Below are 20,467 nucleotides of genomic sequence, written 5' to 3' on the forward strand. Positions count from 1 at the left end.
TATTTGAAAATCAAATTTTATATTCAGCTCTGATCTTTTCATCAAGAATAATTGAAATTATTCTATTTCATCAAATGTCCATTTGTTCCTCAAAGGATTAGATTCAGTTTTGTTGGAGAGATGATTCTTGGTTGTAATCATAACTCCTTTGCCTCTAAAATATCATATTCAAGCCCTCTACTCTTTTAATATAGAAGCAGCTAAATTTTGTGTTATCCTGATTGAATTGTTTCTTTCTGGCTGCTTGCAATATTTTCTCCATGGTCTGGGAGCTCTGGAATTTGGTTATAATATTCATTTTGGGATTTCTTTCAAAAGGAGATTGGTGGATTCTTTCAATGTCTATTTTACCTTCTGCTTCTAGAATAAGCAGTGTTTTTTCTTGATAATTTCTTGAAAGATGATATCTAGACTCTTTTTAATTATGATTTTCAGGTACTCCAATAATTTCTAAATTATCTCTCCTATATCTGTTTTCCAAGTTAGTTTTTTTTTTTTTTTTTTTTTTTTTGCATTGAGATATTTCACACTGCCTTCTATTTTTTCACTCTTTTGCTTTTCTTTGATTATTTCTTGACTTCTCATTAAGTCATTAAATTCTATTAAGTCAATTTTGTTTTTTAGGGAATTATTGTTTTCACTGAATTTTTGTACTTTCTTTTCCATTTGGAGTCTTTTTTTTTAAAAAGGAGTTTTTGTGTCTCTTTATCCATTTGGTCAATTCTGCTTTTTAAGGCATTCTTCCTGTCATTGGCTTTTTTGTGCATCTTTTTCACCATTTGGTCTAGTCTGTTTTTTAAGGTGTTATTTTTTTTTTTCATTTATTTTTTGTCTCCTTTATCAATATCTAATAATCTTATTGTATAAGGAGAACTTTTTTTCTAAGGATCCTGTAAATATGGCTCTTTTCTTTTTTGGGGGAGATCCTACCTATGAACTCTAGTTAAATCTTATTTTTAGAGATTTCCCTGACAACTTATTCTCTGATAAGGATAGAACCAGGAAAAAAAAAAGTTATCTCTCTATTTTGTGTCATTCCCCTCTTTCTCAGGAATAGTCAGATCCTTGTGATCTTGACTTTCTCCTTCAATTAGGCCACTAGACACAATGGATTACAATAAAGGCAAAGAATTTAGGGCCATGCCCATGTAACATATGAAGCTCCCAGGGACTCAGGTTGATGTGAGCTTCACTCCTCCATGCTGGATTCACTCACCTCCAGGAAGATATCTGATACATCATGTAGCAGCAGCACCAGGGCACCCACATTCACGAAGTTGGCAGAATAGGCAAAGGAGATCAAAGTGATAGTAACAAAATGGTGGATGACCTGTCCTATAAAGTCCTGGGAAGAAGAGTGTAGTCATGAAGCCAGGATCTCACAAACTTCCAAAAAGTTATAGTTGGTTTTATACATGCTCAGGGTTAGACTCTGACCCATAGTCATACCATTCTTTCCACTACTTCTGTCCTGACTATGTGATAGTCCTTTGGAAAAAGGTTCAAGTCTACTGAGAGAAGTCAGAGATTGAGTTACAAGATAGGAGATGAGGTACAAGGAGTAGATGAAGGAGCAGGTTCAAGTGGTTAATAGCATGGTGGAGGAAAAGCTGGAAATTGAGTTGGATATGGACCCGTGGTAAAAGTTCCAAAGAGAGCCACTTGGCCATTGAATTAAATTTCCCCATGAACTTCTAGTCCCTTATCCAATCTCCCACAGAGAACACAAAGCTCAGAGAGACTAGGTGTGTCTTTACTGCTCCCCATGGGAGATGGCCCTACACTCAACCCTATTCACTGGTTCTTGGAGCCAGACCCAAGTATGATATTTTACTCATGGGGTAGACACTAGAAACCAAGTTCTTCTTCTTTCTGCTTTTCTCCCTTCTGACTGTGAAGACAAGAATTTTTCTCAAAACCTGGCCTCCCTCCAAACTCACCTTCCTCTTCACATCAAGGGTCAGAGTGAGCAGCAAAGAGAGGTAGAAGCTGAGCTCCAAAAGGTACCACCAGTATATTGTAGTTTTCAGAGGCTGAGGGTAAAAGCAATCACTTGGTCATTGGTATTGCCCATAGACACAAAGTTCAATAGGGAAGCAAAAGTTCAGGAGTTCTGGTAGAATGGGGCTAAGCACTCTTCCTTTTCCCATTTTCTTGTCATGCTAGGCTGTGGCCTATGGGTAGGACACACCTGGGACCAGTTCTCTGTAAGTCTGATCATGTTCAGCAAACAAAGATCTATTAAACTTACTTCTTATATGCCAGCACTAATGATACAAAGATACAAATGAAACAATTTCTGCATTAAGAAGCTTATATTCTATTAGGGGAAACTATATACATACATGCATACACACACATATATGTTCATTCACACACATATATGCATACATTCACAAGGCACACATATATACATATATGCTGAAACCTGAGAAAATGAAACTGATTTCATTCTATAATTGATTTCATTTTGTATCTGTACTGACATTTTGTATAACTACTAAGACACGTATCATTTATCTCTGAGTTAAGTTTGGAAGTTTGGCTTTCTTATAAATCACTCATCGTCTCTGCAGTAAGTTCAGGAATTCAGTTTTCTTGCTAGTCACTGTTTTATTCCTGAATCAAGATAATCTCTTCCTTGAATGATAGTTAGATGTCAGGGAGTTTGGTCTGTTATCTTGATAACCCTGACTGTTCTTCAAGAAGAATTGATCTGTTACTATTGTGGCAATAAGTAGCCATGCAAGGTGCACGAGGTGTACAGGAGGACTAGTACCTCTGATGTGGGCTTGCTGAGTCCTGTTTAGGTCTGTTCAACCACCTTTGGTGTGCACGTTTTCACCCAACTCTCAACCTGTGATTCAAAAAAGCTATAGCATCTACAGTAATCACAATCCAGTAAAGCCATCTTGGCAAACAGGCTAACTCAGATTAAGGGAAATTAACAGATCTCAATCTCATCAATCAGTTTGGGGGATGTCTTCCCCCAGCATATGATAATGTTTCCTGGTGAAATGGAAAGAGGGGAATAATTTGTTCCAAATGTCATGAAAGTGACTGAAATCATTCCCTGGAGTGCTTAGAGTTCGGTTAGGCAGGCATCAAAAATGCCAAGATCATCCACTGCATCCTAAGCCATCACCAATCATCCTGACTTAGATCCTGCCACTGGATTTTGATACCTCAGGAAGAGAGAATGAGGCTGATGACTTTGTGTGACTGTGTCCCATTTAAATCTAGCCATTGTGCAAATAAAAAATGACAACAACCACAACTGGCCCCATGCAGGTGGACACCACCAATAACAAAATCCACAGTAACAAAGAGGAAGAGAAGTTATTGTTAACTTTACACTCCAAACTTCCAGCTAATCATATTGTCCTTGGCGCTATAATGCTTCTGATTCTGTAATCAGTTGTATTATTTCCCTGTCTATGATGCTATTTTCTTATTAGTGGATTTTGTCCTTGAAAATAATGTCAGTCCTCATCCAGGGTCTTTTGATTTATTGAGGAGATAAAGACTCCTTTTTATTGGCAACTACCAATAAATTGAACATGCTTCAAACTTTGTTGCTCCAATTTACCTTAATTGCAATTGCTTCTTTAGAAAGTCAGGTAGGAGTCAATAGGGTAGAGTGGTCATAAATGTCTAATTCCTTTAGTCTTGAATCCATCTGAGCTAAGATAAGTCTCCCTTTTGGAGGGAAAGGGTATCCCTGAGAAATAGGAATAATAGACAGAAATAGGGAAATAGGTGAGCTATCATGCTATTGGGAAATTATCTAGCTAAGGCTATCCTTTATTCTGTTGGAATAAGCTATCCTCTACTCTGGTGGAATAACCGATAACTGGTCAATTTGATGACAATTTAAGATCTAAAAAAATCTTGACAGTCTATTTTGTCTAGATAAGATGAATAAGGTGGAATTTATGTGGATAAACATAAAGCTTTAAAACATAAAAGTTTAAAAAATCAATTTTACAAGTACAATTTAGGGTAGATATTGTTAGTCTGATCTGAAGTTTGGCTCAGAGATAAATGATACATGTCTTAGTAGTTATACAACAATATCTGAAAATATCTGGGTTTTTTTCACATTGTGAAGATCAAATGAGATAGCATTTGTGAAGTGCTTTGCAAAACCTTAAAGTGCTATATAAATGCCAGCTTTCATCATCATCATCACCATCACCATCACCATCATCATCACTATCATCACCATCATCATCATCATCATTGTTCCTAGGTGTTCTCTCAATGGACAAATCTGACACCAGTCCAGGAACAGCTCACCTGCTTAGGGTATCCATTCCAGACTGTTTCTGGCTGGCTAAACCAGGTTTCCTGGAAGAAACAAAGACATGTTTTAGACACTGCTCTCAGGATCACTAGATGCCACAGGTAATGGCTCTTCCCCAAAACTTTCAGTTTTTCTCCAGAGAACTTCAAGCTCTCAGCAGGAATAACTGCAAAACTATTACGTTATTGCCTATCTTTGTCCTGACTTCCACTTTCTCTCTCCTCCTCAGGTTCAGAACAAGTCAAAATCAAGTTTAAGAGCTATAATCTCTGATTATAAGAGGATTGATCCTTTGTCCCTTTTTACTTCCTTCCAGGACATTAGCATTTTGGTCCTTCTATCACCTTTGGACTAGATAGGAGATTAGAATTGGGTTGGATAGGTCTGTCAAAGTAGGAAGTTATTAAATGATTGGAGCATTTAGCCAGTCTTCCTCTCCCCTCTCATACATTATGTATATACATATGTGTTTTAATAGTATAATATGGGGCCAGCTAAATGGTGCAGTGGATAGAACATCAGCCCTGAAATCAGGAGGACCTGAGTTCAAATCTGTTCTCAAATGTTTAACACTTTCTAGCTGTGTGACCCTGGGCAAGTCACTTAACTTCAATTGCCTCAGCAAAATAAATAAATAAATAAATGAAATAAACAGTGTAATGTGGCAGCCAAAAGAACTAAATGCATTAACAGGGGGATAGTTTCCAGGAACAGGGAGGAATAGTCTTGTTATATTTGACAGTTGGGTACAGTGCTATGCAACATGATTTAAGAAGGACATCTATAAGCAGGGGACAGTGTAGAGGAAAACAACCATTAAATAGATGAATTTGCCTAGAATATGACATTTGTGTAGGGACTTAGAAGTGATATGCCTCAAAACATAGATTAAAGCCAAACTGTGAAGGGCTTAATAGGTCAAAAAGAAGAGCTTGCATTTTATCTTAGAGCCCATAGGGAATCATTCAAGTTTCTTGATCAGGGAAGTGATATGGTTAGAAAGGAATTTTAGGAATGTCTGTATGGAGATGGACTGTTAGTAGAGAGATAACGGAGGCTATAGAATCAATTAGCAGGCTGAGAGCAAGAGGAATGAGGGCTTGAATTGGGATGACTGTGGTGGGGTATAGAGAGAAGGAGATGGTTTCAAGAGATGTCATAGAAATAAAATCAAGAAGACTTGATTGAATGGGATTTGAATTCATGTTATATAAGTATCTACTAGAGAAATTGATCCTGTTTAACTTGGAGAAGATTTAAGGAGAACATGATGACTGTCTTCAAGTCAGTTGTCATGAGGAGGAAGGATTGACTTTGTTTTCCCTTATGGTGAATATTCCTGTAAGGATTTGACAAAATGGCTGCTAAGGTCCCTTCCAATTCTCAATTGCTATGATTCTGTGATCTATTCCGTCCTGTTCCCCTCCACTAAGCCTGACCTTGCTCCTTCTGAAACCCTCATTTCTATGGCTGAGTGGCACTATTTCTGTTTCAATTCATATTTCACTCAGGGTTTCTATGTTTATCAGACTGACCAATCTAACTTTATCACCTCAGAGATTCTGTGATCTTGACACTACTATCCCCAACAAAATAGAGATTGAAAAGTGGAAAGGTAAAAAGAAAATGGAAAACAATTCAGAGTTAGCAGGAGGAAAAGTGGATCTAGAGCAAGAAGAAGTGGAGTGATGAGGAAATAGATAGGAAAAGAGGGAAACAAGATGAAAAAGGAAGAAAAAAGGAGGAGAAAGAAAGGAAAAAAGTGTGTGTATATGTGTGTGTGTATGTGTGTGTGGAGGGAGAAGCCTAAGAAGGCAGTAGGATTGAGAATGGAAGAGCAGAATCACAAAGAGAAGAATCAAGGCAATGGAAACAGAAATAACTTGGGATGGAGGAGGGAGAAAGATGAAGAGAATAAAACATGGAGAGGTCAAAAAATTCACAAAAGGTAAAGGAAGAGGGATGATGAGTACAGGAACATGGGAAAGGACAGGAAGAAGGGAAAGCAAGAAGAGACAAAGTGAACAGCATGGGAACAGAGCACAAAGAGGACTGGGAGAAAGAAGATGAGAGACAAAAGTATTGGAGAAATATGAAAGAATGAATGGATAGAAAAAGGCAGAAGACAAAGACAATGGGAATGCAGAGGAGGAGAAATCAAATGAGGAGGGATGGTCATGTGGGAGGGATGTGACAGAACATACTCACATTGCAGAAGATGAGAAAACCTCCAAAGAAAGAACAGGAGTAAAATAAAAATCTCCAACTGAAAATACAGAACAAGGGTAGAAATGAATGGATGAGATCATATTGCTGGGAGTGAGAGGGAATGAATGGAGAGATGAACAAGTGGGGTCACTGGTTTCCAAGTCAGTCCTGGTCCCCATGGCCCACTGACCCAAGTCTAGATACCTTGGGACCAGTCTTCCATCAGGTCCCCCCAGCTCACCAGGCTTCAGAGAATTTCTTGCTTATTAATGGTCGCTCTTGGTTTCTCCGGTGTCGAAACCAGCGCTCAACTTGCCTCACAGAGAGGTTGCATTGGCTGGCCAGTCGATTCAGCTCATACTAGGACAACAGGAGAGGATTAGGGTCAAAGTAGACAAAGGAAGAATCTTAGCTTCTAGTCACCACCCTCTCCCCTAAGTTCACATAATCTCTTTAATCAGGGAGCACCTCCTCTGTCCCTCAGGGATCCAGAGGCTTCCAAGAACATGGTAGAAAGCATGTTTTGGTCCACAAGGCTTGAGCCTAGTCTACAGGGGCAGAATCTATGGAGTTGCCTTCTCCCCTCCAACCCTACCCTGCAGTTTTGGAGGGCATGACCTCTCAATCAAAGCATTCCCTAAGCCATAGTCTTATTGTCCTTTGGAAAAGAGGAGGCCCATGTTGTGGGGGTGGGGGAAGGGAGGAGAAAAGAGTCTGCAACTAACTTGCCAAGTACTGTGGAAATATGAAAACTAAACATCCCCTGCCTTCACTGACCTTACATTCAATTAAAGGGAAACAACATGTGTATATATTAAAATATACATATAATATTATATATTTGTATATGTATTTATGTATATTATATATGTGTATTTATATTGTATATAAATATAAAATAGAAACAAATTGCAAAATAATGTCAAGAGAATATTAATAATTGGGGAAAGTTTCTCAAAGAAGCAGAAAGCTTTGAAGGGATTGGGGTTTCCAAATTGAGGAAGAGCACCTGAAGAAGGTGAGTATTCCAGACATAGCATGGGGGTGGGGGATGGAATATCAAATAAAAATAATAATAAATAAGTGAATTTGACTAGAACATAGTATGTGTAGTGTAATGATATGCAATAAGTCTTGAAAGTTGGATTGGAGTCCAATTGTAGAGGGCTTTACTTGAATTTTCTTTTAGTCAAGAGAGTCACTCAAGGGAGCAGAGAGGTGACACACTCAGACATGAAATTTAGGAATGTCTGATTACTGGAGCATGAATTTTAGAAGGAAAGATGATGGAGGCAATGGATCAAATTAGAAGGCCATTGTAATAGTGGGAGTAGGTGCAGAAGTGATGAGGGGCTGAATTAAAGTGACTGTGGAAGGAGTAAAGGGATGGTTCAAGAAATATCATGGAAACAATAAAACTTAGCAACTGATTGGATATGGAGATGAGATATTGGAAATGATTTTTGGGAGGGGGAACCCCATGTCTACAGAATGCAGACTGGAAAAACTGGGAATGATGTTGGAGATCATCTCTTCACTTTACAGATGAGAAAATCAAGACTCCATTCAAAAAAAGTCATGTGACTTGACTAAAATCACAAAGCACATCAGGGTAGAAGTAGAATTAGTAAAGTTCTTTTGAGTTCTTAATCCTCTCTGATGTTAGAGATTGGTAGAACTTGATTCCTCTCTAGAAGAAACAGCAACATAAAGAATGGGGTATCTGAGTGAATTCTGAGCACATAGCATCTCCCATCTTCCCAACTCCTTATTCATGGACAGCATAACAATAGGGATTATACTGTTGAAGGAAATGGAGGCTTAACTCTTCTGGGATCCTTAACAGAATCCAAATCTGGAGCCTGCTCACCTTTTCAGGATTCTTTCTCTGGCTTTGAAAAAATGATTCCAGGATGGGGTTGGGAGTAGCCTTGATCCTGATGGGGTTACGCACACCGAAAGCTCTGCTCAAAGGTAACCCTACCATCCTGTGAGAGGAGATAGGAGGAGTTGAATATATAGGAATTCTTAGGCTTATGGCCAGATCTTGCCCACCGACTGACCTAACATAGCTAAATTGGCATAGCTTGAAGGATCACTGTCATCCACAAGGCAGAGAAATGCTAAGACATTACTTCATTTCTCATGGCTCAATTACATCCCATCATATCTATATGAGCAGTATTCACTCATGAACAAGCCAAGAATGGATCTGAGAAAAGTAGAAACAAGCATATACTTTTGGATATAGATGACCTATGTATCTTTTTCAACCTACTCAAATACATGGGGATAACTGGAGAAATTTAGGGTCTAGGGAAAAACTCTGATTCTCAGAAGTATTTGATAATCATTTGGCAAATAAACAGTCTGATTCATACCTAAATCTTCAAAAAGATGAAAATTAATTTCAATAGAATAGTCACTCCAAGCTAGCATGAAGTTTCTGATATAAGTGATCAAGTACCATAAGTTGTGTAAAGGGAAGACATAACCAAAGGCATTAAGTGCTAAGAAAGACCCTGTTGTTTTTTTGTTTGTTTGTTTGTTTTGTTTTTTTTAAATATATAAATAAAAAGCCCTAGGGTTGAAAATGTCTTGCAGTGAAAATGAAAACTTCAATAGAAAATAAAGCAGGATGGGTAGGTAGGTGGCTGAGCAGATAAAACACCAGTCCTGAAGTCAGGAGGACCTAAGTTCAATTCTGGCCTCAGACACTTAACACTTCCTGGTTGTGTGACCCTGGGCAAGTCACTTAACCCCAATTACCTCAGAAAAAAAAAAAAAAAAAAGGAAAAATAAAAATAAAGCAGGAGAGCATTCTTCTGATCCTAGAGCTTTTTTTCTAAAGGATCTAGAAAAAGAAAACAACAGTAACAACAATAAAAACTCTAATAGAATGGTAGTTGAAGAAACTAGTCAGAAGCTGGAAGTATAAGAAAGAAACCACAGCTAATTTATCAGACCAGAATCCTGTGGGGATTGGACCTAGCTTATCTAGTAAACTATGAGACTTAAGTTACGGAGAAAACATCAACAACCCAGCAGCATCAAAAATATGAGTTTTCTTCCCACGCAAATAATCTACTCATATGAAATACAAAATATGTCCATTCTTTCTACTGATTTGGGGAGATTAGGTCCCACATATGTGAGGTTACTTTTTTTACCCTGACATTTTATTAAATGTTTTTGACGTGAAGTATTTATGTATTTTGGCTGACTAAAAAAGGTGAAAGCATTAGTGAAGGCTCATGAACTATATAAATTAGGGACATGGACCTACAGAACCCCTTGAACCTGGGATAGTCATCTCCTGGAGGACCTATCAACTTTTGAATTGAGGAGCTTCATACATGCATTAAATATTCAAATACCACAATCTCACAAATTTTTGGAGGAAAAAATTTTTATAAAACTCCTTTGAATGGTATGATATTGTGAGAAGAATGTTAAATTTGGAGTTAGAGGGTATAGGTTGTAATCTCTGCTGTTACATATTATGTAAACCTGGGTAAAACACTTTATCTCCCTGGGCATCAGTTTTCTCTTCTGTAAAATGAAAATAATGGACTAAAAAGAATGCATATGGGTGATCCAAGGGAGATTTCACTTAAACACAACAGCATGAAATAAGTGTAAGCAAAATCAAACTTAAGGACATGTCATCAACTTACAAGAAGGGCATACAAATTAATTATACAGAAATAAATGGAAGAAAATGAACAATTATAACCTTAACTATGAAAAAAATCTTTCAATCAAAAAGTCCTATATGCAAGATAGAGATCTAAAACACATAATGAAAGCTGAAACAATTTTCCAAGAGATTAGTCATCAAAAGATATGACAGACTGTTCTCAAAAGAATTATAAACTATCAGTAGCCAAATAGAAGAATTTTCCCACATCACTAATAAGAGAAACACAGAACAAAATAACTCATTTCTTATTCATTAAATGGTTAAACGACAAAAGGTATAAATTGTCATTGTTGGAAAAGGCTGTGGGAAGACAGGCATAATAACACAATATTGGTGGAGGTCTGAATTGGTTTGATTATTCTAGAAAGAAATTTGAATTAATGCTACAAAAGCCAATGAACTGTTGGCATCATTTGACTCAGATATCTGATTGCTAAGTACATATAGTATCCTAAGCATATCAGTTATATAAAGAAAGGTCTCACATATAATGAAATCTTAATAGTGTATTTTGTGATAGCAAACAAAAGAAATTGGAAACATAGTAGATTTCCATTGATTAGGGAGCAACTATATAAATTGTGGTGTGTGAATTTAGTGGGATAAACAAAAATGATAAATGTGTGGAATTTAGAGAAACTTGAAAAAATTTGAATGGATGTAAAATGAAACTTGTAAGAACAGCATATACAGTGACTACAATAAATGTAAATGGATCTGAGTGCTAGATAATTCCATAGTAATTCTTTCTTACATTTTCCTTTGAAGAGATTAGGAAATTATTTGGTCCCTGTTTTCCTTACAGATATAAGACACTATGTAAAATGTTGTATACATTGTCGTATGTGGTTGATGCATTTGTTGGTCTTGATTAATTTTTTTCCCCTTGTTACAAAGAAAGGTGTATACTGAGTGAGTTGGGAATAGCAGAAAGTTGGGAATACCCAAAGGTAAAGGGAGAACTTTGACAGTTGACTCACCTTTCAATGCCATATCTAATGATTGTCATGACAAATGTCAGGGGAATAGTTGCCAGTAGATCCTTGGGATGAGGGTATATGATGCCATCTGAATCTTCCAAGTCAGCCCATGTGTTCCCAGGGGGGATCCAATATTCAGTGTTCCAAAATGACTCATACAGGGTGGTCAGCATCCTGGGGGTAAGGCATCAAATGTCTCAAGAAGGATTTCTAGGGAAAAAACATGTGTTGATTATTCAAAAATTCTCTTCAACAGAGTCAGTGCATCTAGATCATTAATTTTAGAAACAGAAAGTGTCATAACTATAAGGGACCTTAGGAATTATAACCCCTTCATCTTATAGATAGAAAAACTGATGTCCCTATATAGGAGGAGACTCATTCAGGTCTCTTCATTCCATGTCCTGGGATGTTCCTAATGCTTATGCTACTCAAAGATCCTGGTAATTGGGGTCAAAGATTAGGTGAGAACATATTGGCTGGGCAGTTCTCATTTAACATGTTGGCTGCCACCTAAATCTTTCTTGGCATAAAAGTATGCCAGTCTGTCCAGCATCTGCCTTAAACAGATTAACCCAGCTATTTTTGATGTGACCATGGATTGTCAAGATGTCAGAGGTCAGGGAATACAGTTTCACAAAAAGGAAAATAGATGCTAGAATCAAAGAACTGGTAGGGTAGGGTCCTGAGAATCCAGAATGCTAGAGGTGGAAGGCTTAGTGAATGCCAGAATTGAGAGGGTTCTCAGAAGAAAAAAGATAATTACAAAGCAAGGGGTAACCATTCATTTTGAGCAAGAAAAGTGATCTCACTTTCAGGGAGAGGATGGGTGATAGCCCCTGTTGTTGAGAGATGCTTGGATGTGGAAGAGATGCTTGAGCAGATAGAAGTTGTACTCAACCTCATGTTGGGAGTTTGGGACATGAGTTCTGTGTTCAGGGAGACCAGGTGCCTCCATCCCCTGAATGTTCTTCCACTTCCAAAGGATAGTGATCATCTTTTCTGCTGTAAAGTCTACTGAAACTGCATAATGTAAGCCCCACTGTGGGAGACAACTATGCAGAAGAACAATTTCTTTTCTTTCCCCCCAACTAAGGTAACAATAGATTCAAAAAATGTGTCCTTCATATGAAAGGACCTAACCAAGAGTAACTGTAGAGGATCACAAAAAAATGGGGGAACTCTCGGTGAGATATAAGACCCTTTAGCCCAGAGGAAACCTGCTGACAGTGTCTGGTTCTGTTCTATCTCCCCTTGGGGGGGGGGTGTCTCAGCCTTCCTGAGAAGTCAGGACAACCTGTGTATACTTGCAGAAAAAAGGTATTTACATAATAATAGCAAGGTGCTTATAGTTAGCATGGGCTTAGTATGCAGCAGTGATGTAATCATATTATAGTTAGCACATGCTCAGTGTGCTATGGTGATGTAATTGTACTAAGGTATTTAAGGCTGAGAGAACTTGAAATAAATGGACTCCACATTTAACCATCCATGTGGGTCCCTGCCTCATCACTCCTCTTCTAAGACCAAAGACTCAGGCTGTTACTAAGATCCTCTAGAGAGTCAGTCTGGACAGTACATTTGATGTCCAATGTGGGGCACCATTTGTTATGGCAGCCACCTGATAATGGCTTCTGGGGATCTAATTCTGACCAGAAGAATAGACACCTTCATGTGAGAGGATGATAATGATACAAAAAGACAAAGGCAATTGTATTCTCTGACCTCTCTCCTTTTCCCTCTTGCTTCCAATTTATTTCATTCCCAATTCACAAGCAACATCTGTATCAGTAAAGGCTGATTTGCAATTCCTGCAAATGTTATGATACATAGCTGGTTTTTTTTTTTTGGAGAATTGTCCTGCCTCTTCACACTTACATGTGGTCCTTAACAATTTCCTGTTTTTTGTTTTATTGGAACATGATTATTTTTCCTCCAACAGCATAGTCAGTAAATTTGTCCAATATTATGAAGCAGCTGGACCATACCTGCTCCTGTAACAAGTAACATTTGCAAAACCTGCTCTCAATATCTGTTTAAGATCTCGGTAGCCTTAACTCATCTCTATAAAGACTCAGATCCTTCAGTAAATCTTATTGATACATGAAAGCTGTATGGACTATTATTTGAAGGATATATGTTATCTTCTGCCTTCATTTTTCAGAGGCACAGGCCTTACAGAACTATTCAATTAGCACTGCCTGCTAATTGTTGGGCAATAGTCAAGAAATCTTGATCCCTTCTTCCTTTGAAATTAGCCTCCACAAACAGAGAATAAAGGGCTTGCTTGAGTTCACTCAATAAAGTTATTGGCATATTTCCAGAAACCAGATATATTGGCTCCCCAAATTGGTCTCCTAATTGCACTGCCTCTTTGGAGGAAAAGATTTTCCTAAATCCAGAGGGCAAAGCTGAATTCAAATGTTTTCTAGATGAATTCATGTCTATTATAATTCCTTCATTTTATGTTTGGGAAATTAATTTTTGAACCCATGGGTAAGACAAGTACAAGTACAAATCCCGGGAGTGCTCCCTTGGAAACTTCTAAATTTTCCTTTACTACCACCACCACCACCACCATCATCATCATCATCATCATCAGTATATCTAAAAGTTATATAGCAACTTAAGATTTACAATTTTAGAGATATTAACTCATTTTATCCTTATAAGAACTCTGGAAGGTAAGTACTATTGTTATGTCCATTTTATTGTTGAGGAAACTGAGGATGAATGATTTTCCCAGAATCACACAATTAATATATGTCTGAGACAGTATCTGAATTCAGGTGTTCCTGACTCCAGTCTACTGTTCTATCTACTGCAATGCTAAAGTGTCAAAAACCATTAATCATTATTTTTTTGTATCTAGCAATGCTATTAATTCTGAATTCATCAAATTTTCATAGTCCATATAGTCCATATTTCTCCATTTTTTTCCATTGGCCTCCTTGGAAAAAACACCACATCTGCCAACTATAGACAAATGCACTGACTAATCCCTATGCCTGGAATGCTTTCTCTCCTTATCTCTAATTTCTGGATTCCTTGGCTTCCTTCAGGTTTCAGTTAAAAATCAAACCTATTGTTTTAGACTAGTTCCAATGGTCTTGTGATGAAGAAAGCCATCTGCACCCAGAGAGAGAATAGTGAGAACTGAATGTGGACCACTTTTGTTGTTGTTGTTTGCTTGCATTTTGTTTTCTTTCTCATTTTTTTTCCTTTTTGATTTGATTTTTCTGGAGCAGCATATTTGTGGAAATATGTATAGAAAAATTGCACATGTTCAACATATATTGGATCACTTGCTGACTGAAATGAGGGGAAAAATTAGGACACAGGGTTTTGTAGAGGTGGATGTCAAAAATTATCCATGTATATATTTTGAAAATAAAAAGCTTTAATTAAAAAAAGTAAAACAGAAAAAATTAAAACCTCTTACAACAAATCTTTCCTAATATCCATTAATTGTAAAACCTTCTGTCTGCAATTACCTTGAATTTATCCTGTTTATGTCATCTGCACACAGTTGTTTATATGCTGTCTCCCTGATTAGAATGTTAACTCTTGGGGGGCAACTAGGTGGAGCAGTGGATAGAGCAACAGCCTTGAATTCAGGAGAATCCGAGTTCAAATCTGATCTCAGACACTTAACACTTCCTAGCTGTGTGACCCTGGGCAAGTCACTTAACCCCAGCTTCAGAGAAAAAAGAAAAAAAAAAGAATGTTAACTCTTGGAAATAACTTTTTTTTTTTTAAAATTTATTTCTAGCACAGTTTCTGGCACATAGTAAGCTCTTTTAAAATCTTGTTTATTTGAAAGACTTTATCAATTAGTTAATTAGTTAAATTAGTTAAATATCTCTATGACAGTCTTATGATTTAAAAGGTGAGAAATACAGGAACTCTCTTGTTATCTCAGTCCAGATATCAGGGTTACCAAAAAACTTCCTATTAATGACTAGTTTTTAGCTTTCCATGAAAGCTTCTTTTCTTTGGCAGAGAAAAAGAGAAGCAAAATCAATCCATCAACAAGTAGGTGTTAAGTGCTTATATTTCTGAAAGGCTCCAAGATATGACAGTTCAAAGAAAGACAAAAAGATGAACTCTGCCCTCAAAGAGCTTACATTCTAATAGAGGAGACAATATACAAAAAAGTACATATGTACAGTAAAAGGAAGTAAAAGTAATATACTGTAAAAGGAAAGTAAGTCTCAGAAGGAGAAAGGGAAAGGGATCAGGAAAGACTTCTTATAGAAGATCACAGAGTTGAGATGTTTTGAAGGAAAACCAGATTTTAAGTGGCAAAAGTGATGGAGAACATTCCAGGTATAAGCCAACTACTACAAAAGCACAGATCCCCTGTGTGTGAGATATAGCAAATAGGTTAGTTAAGGTATACAGTGTACATGGAGAGAAGTACTGAAGAGGAAAGCAATTACAGAGTAGATTGTTAACTTTCAGTGTGAACATTTATACTTTGAAAATCCCCAATACAACAAATTTGGGTCTGATTTATTGTTTTATTGATTTCTGGACTTAAAGAGAGGAAGAAAATATTAATAATGCAGATTAAATTTAAAAATGTGTCATGAGAACATAATTCTTTGGAGACAATTGGTTTAATATTTACTAAAATTTTTTTAACTTAAAAAAGTAAAATGATTTATATTTGATTTTACAGATAATATGGAGCCACTGAACTTTAATTAGGGGAAGATGACACTACCACTTTGGCAGGTATATGGTTCAAAGATTTTAGTTCAGTCACTTATTAATTGTGTGATTTTGGGCAAAGCATTCAAACTTCCTGATTCACAGTTCCTTGAATGAGGATTTTAGGACTCAGAAGGAGATAATCTCATTGTTCTTAGATTCAGATGATCTCTTCTCTAACCTAATCAAAACATATCTGGGCTACAAGGTATTGGCTAAGTTCTGTTTTAAGTAGGGCACTGATAAACTGGAGAGGATCTAGAAAAGACCTATAGGATGTGCTATGAGTTCATAGCACATGTAGATTGCTTAGAAAAACTGGGAGTATTTACTTTAGACAAGTATTTGAGGGTCTGTCACGTGTATTAGTCTTGTCAAGGGTCAGCCTTATCCAATTCAACCTGAGGACAGAATCAAATTGGTGAAAGCAAATTTTGGCATGATGTCAGGAAAAACAACTAGAGTTCCTAACAACTAGAGCGAAGTCAAGGTAGAAGGGCTACTTCAATAGACAGCAGGTTCCTCCTCACTGGAATATTTGAACAAACAGATGATTATGATCTCTTGTCAGATACTAGCAATTATACAAAGAACTTTTGTGCAGATACAAGTAAGACTGGCTAGAACCATTTGAAAATGGGTTTTTGGAAGACCATGAATAATTCCACCTTGTTCTATAATCATTTTGCAGTTAATGGCTCCTGCATAAACTGCAACATCTGGTTCTGAAACCTTCAATGCCTCTTGTTCACCAAAAAACTTAATTGCTTTAAAGAAGACTTCAACAGCATAAGGAATGTTCTTATTCCTTATCTATCTGATGGACAGTTCCTTTTGATTTAGTGCAATTTGTTTTACTAACAAGGACATATCCCTTCTCAATCTCCTGAAGCTAATGATATACATTCTCCTTTTTTATTTTGTATGACCAGGAGCACTACAGTAAGAACCCCAATTTTTTTCTGTGTTTCATGTAATGTAAAAATAGTACCGGCCAAATTGGGAATGTCACACATTTCTATCATGTGTTATAGGAGTGTGTCATACTTTGAATAAACTACAATATATTTGTCTCTGATTCATACTGGCTTATTAGAATTCACTAGTCCAGTGAATTAGAAAACTAACATGAGAAAACCAATGTCTCAAATCTGAAATTATGGGATTTTTATCTCAGACCTTGCAAATTTACCATCCAATGGAATCCATATTACTTGCCTAAAGGCTTGGGATCCCTGAATCTCAGAAAGGGGAGATCTAACTCATATATGAAAAAGAATCCTTGTCTAACTTTCCCTGTAAAAGTCAATCCATCATCTCCTTGAAGGAGAACCCAGGATCCCCTAAGGCAATCTCAAACTGTTGAAATGGATTTTCTAAAATGAAGCTACAAATAGAGAAAGAAGGAAGAAAGCATGGGAAATACTCCTGATTTAATTTTGAAGTAAAGATCTCATAGAACCAAAATATTTAAGGGAATGCCAGATTGTGGGCTGTTGACAAAAAAGGTTGAGGAAGCCCAGAAGAAAGCAGAGCAGTCATGGAAGTCATACAAGAAGATTACCCTGTAACTAATTAGCCATCTTACTATCTAATTCCCTTGTCAACTCTACTTTTGATTTTCTAGATTTTTCCCACATGCTTTAATCTTACCCTGGAATTTATTCCAGTTCTTGGGGTAAATGCTTCCTTTACCTAGTATATCCATTCCTCCCAGAGCCTTCTCATCCCAGATTATCCCTCTGCTATTCTGGCCTTCTTTTCCCAGAAGTGAATTTTTCCTGGAGTCTCCATTTTGAGGAGGGGTCCAGGGTAACCATCCTTCATTCTCTTGTTGGCTCTTCTGATTGTCTAGACTTCTAGACCAAACTTCCTAACCTTTTTAGTTCCCTTTTGTGTCCTTATTAAAATGTAAGCTCCTTCAGGACTGAGAGGAATAGAAGAATATCATGTGGCAGGCATTGTGTTAAACACATTACAAGTTTTCTCACTAGATCCTTACAATAATTCTGGAAGACAAGTGTTGTTATTATCTCTACAATCAAGGAAGCTGAGACTAAATAGATAAAGTAATTTGCCTGGATTTACATAGCTATTAAGTATCCAAGGCATAATTGAACTCTGGTCTTCCTGAATCCAAGTCTAGGGACTCTATCCATTGTATCCCTAAGTTGCATGGAGTATTTTTTTGTCTTCTTTTGTCTCAGGAATTAGTATAGTGTAAGGATAAGCACATATTTCATAAATGCTTCTGGTTTCTCCTTGTCTATTTTACAGGTTAAAAAAATATGGTTCAATAAAGGGCAGTGATGTAAGTAAGATCACACAGCTCACTAATGCTCCAATATTAAACTCAGTTTTCTGACTTCAAGGCCAGGATCAACTGGAAATAACATGGTCCCTACCCTCAAGACTTCCTAGCTTTACTTCCAATCCTTCAAACCAGTCTCCCTTATTCTTCTAAACTCAGTGCTCTCCAAAGTGGTCAAAGAGCTTAATTTGAAGTGAAAAGATTTAGGTGAAATTCTGGGCTTTAGCACTTCTTAGCCTTTAGTTAAATGATCCTGGACCCTTAGCCCTTCTTAATCTTGGGCACATCATTTCCACCCAGTTTCCTCTTCAGTTGGAGGAGGAAGTTTATTTGAATGATAACTAAGGTCCTATCAGCTTTCAATCATATGGTCTATGATTCATGTTCTAATGAGAGAGCCAATCATTAAATAATTATGTTCATACAAAATACATTGTGCCAATAGGAGGTAGTTTCAAAGGGAAAGCATTATCTTAAGAACTTTTGAGAGGAAAAACTTTTGGCTGGAAAAAGGCTCTCTCAAAAGGACCATAGGGAAGAAAGTGGACTGAAATGAGAAGGGAGAACATTCTAGGTATGAGGGATAAGCAAGAAGAAATCTTAGAGTTGGGAGAGGGAATGGCCTTTGAGGAGTGGTAGCTGAGAAACAGAAAAACACAAGGGTCACATTGGAGAGAACCAATAGGATGAGTCAAGTGCCAGAAGAGTAGAAGAAAGAAGGGGCCTGCTTATGAAAAAAACAGGTTTTCTATTTGATGCTGAACCTGGAGAAGGTTTTGTTGAATTAAGTGAGTGTTGGTAACCATGAGCCCTAGAACAATTCCCACAAGATACTCTCTGAGGTAAGCAGGATTTTCTATCCTTTAGCAGGCCTTTTGTTTTTAAGTGGGCCTTTTTGTTGTCCTTGCATTGACAAAATTATCAGAACCCCACAGTTAATAGTATCCAATCAGAAGGCCAATTTATGATGTCAACCCCTGAGGTTTTCTCAGATAAAAGAAACTATGTGAACCCCACTTCTTCACTAACTCCTTTTAGGATACTAACTCATTTTGTAACTATTTTGCTTACTAAGCTTTCCCATTGTAAATGGCAAGTTCAGCTAGGGAACTTATGAGTTTTTCTCTTTGTTAATTGCTAAGACTACCTTTTAGAACTTGGCCATCAGTCAATGCTATAATAATAAAAATCTTTGCCTCTTGATTAATAGAAGGTCTAAGCCTACAAATTATTTTGAGATACTTTGTGACACCAGCCCATAACTCCAATATATTTTTGGGTACAAATCCTATTCCCCAACATTTGGTGGATAGTATGGGGAAAGTCCTGGAACCTCAATATATTTTTTTGATTCAGCACTTTTGTATCCTAGTACCACATCAAAATATTACTTTTAAGGAGACACTAGATTTTATTGAGTAGGAGTAAAGGGTAATAGAGGCAATCCTGTGTTTGAGGAAAATTTTTGTATTTGCATATCTAGTGTCAAGTTTGCACAGAGCAAATCTATTGATATTGGTAGGAGGCTTTATCTCCATTTCAAGTCTGATTCCTATCTGGATCCTCAGGAGGCTGTAACTCCACCTTCTGAAGGGAACCCCAGGTGGGTCCCAGTATTCAACAGCCATTTCCATTAATCTAATTGGAACAGCTGTTCTCCCTTTCCATGGATCTGAGCATCTGGAAAAGCAAGGGTGTAATCCCAAGTTGTAGAGCAAGAAAGCCTCCTTGACAACATTCTCCAGTATTTTTCCCAGACTATCTTCTAGGAGAGGGGGATATTATATCTCACCTGGGAGCCAACTGGAATCAACAAACTTCTTGTGAATTTTCTAGTGGAGGGTGAATTCACCCAGACTAAATTGGACCAGTAAGTGGGGAAGGGAGGTGAAGCCATTTCACAGTGACTTCCCCTAGAAACCTTTCCCCTAGAAACCTTTCTTAGCTGGGGATGGGAGTGGAAGAAAGGGGCCTTGTAACTGCAAATGACTGTGGTGGTTCTTCTCACCAGCTTAGCAAGTATCACTGCCCTAGAAGACATATGGTATAGTGCAGTGACCTTCTCTGGGTTCCTATTTCCTCATCTGTAAATTAGGTAAACTCTTACTTGCATGGCATACCCCACAAGATTGTTATTTGATGTATGTATCTATATAGCCCAATAGAAATGAGCTAGAGATAGAAAATTGTCCATATTTCCCACCCAATGTTTATTCATTAAACAAATACTGATTGAGTCTCTG

At 37.3% G+C, this 20,467-nt stretch overlaps 1 protein-coding gene across 1 annotated transcript in view; it reads right to left on the reverse strand.

Moving 5' to 3' along the window:
• The window catches only part of LOC141561682 (ceramide synthase 4-like), a 36,624-nt gene that overhangs the window by 13,138 nt on the left and 3,019 nt on the right, over window positions 1-20,467 (reverse strand). Inside the window, exons 2-8 of the mRNA XM_074301587.1 lie at window positions 11,198-11,407; window positions 8,385-8,502; window positions 6,756-6,874; window positions 6,515-6,572; window positions 4,300-4,350; window positions 1,941-2,033; window positions 1,217-1,345 (exon numbers count right to left, since the gene is read on the reverse strand). Of these exons, the coding sequence (XP_074157688.1) occupies window positions 1,217-1,345; window positions 1,941-2,033; window positions 4,300-4,350; window positions 6,515-6,572; window positions 6,756-6,874; window positions 8,385-8,502; window positions 11,198-11,370 (741 nt within the window). The 5' untranslated portion in view covers window positions 11,371-11,407. The remainder of the gene's footprint in view (window positions 1-1,216; window positions 1,346-1,940; window positions 2,034-4,299; window positions 4,351-6,514; window positions 6,573-6,755; window positions 6,875-8,384; window positions 8,503-11,197; window positions 11,408-20,467) is intronic.

The sequence above is a fragment of the Sminthopsis crassicaudata genome, chromosome 1 (assembly GCF_048593235.1).
Source record: "Sminthopsis crassicaudata isolate SCR6 chromosome 1, ASM4859323v1, whole genome shotgun sequence".
NCBI lineage: Eukaryota > Metazoa > Chordata > Mammalia > Dasyuromorphia > Dasyuridae > Sminthopsis > Sminthopsis crassicaudata.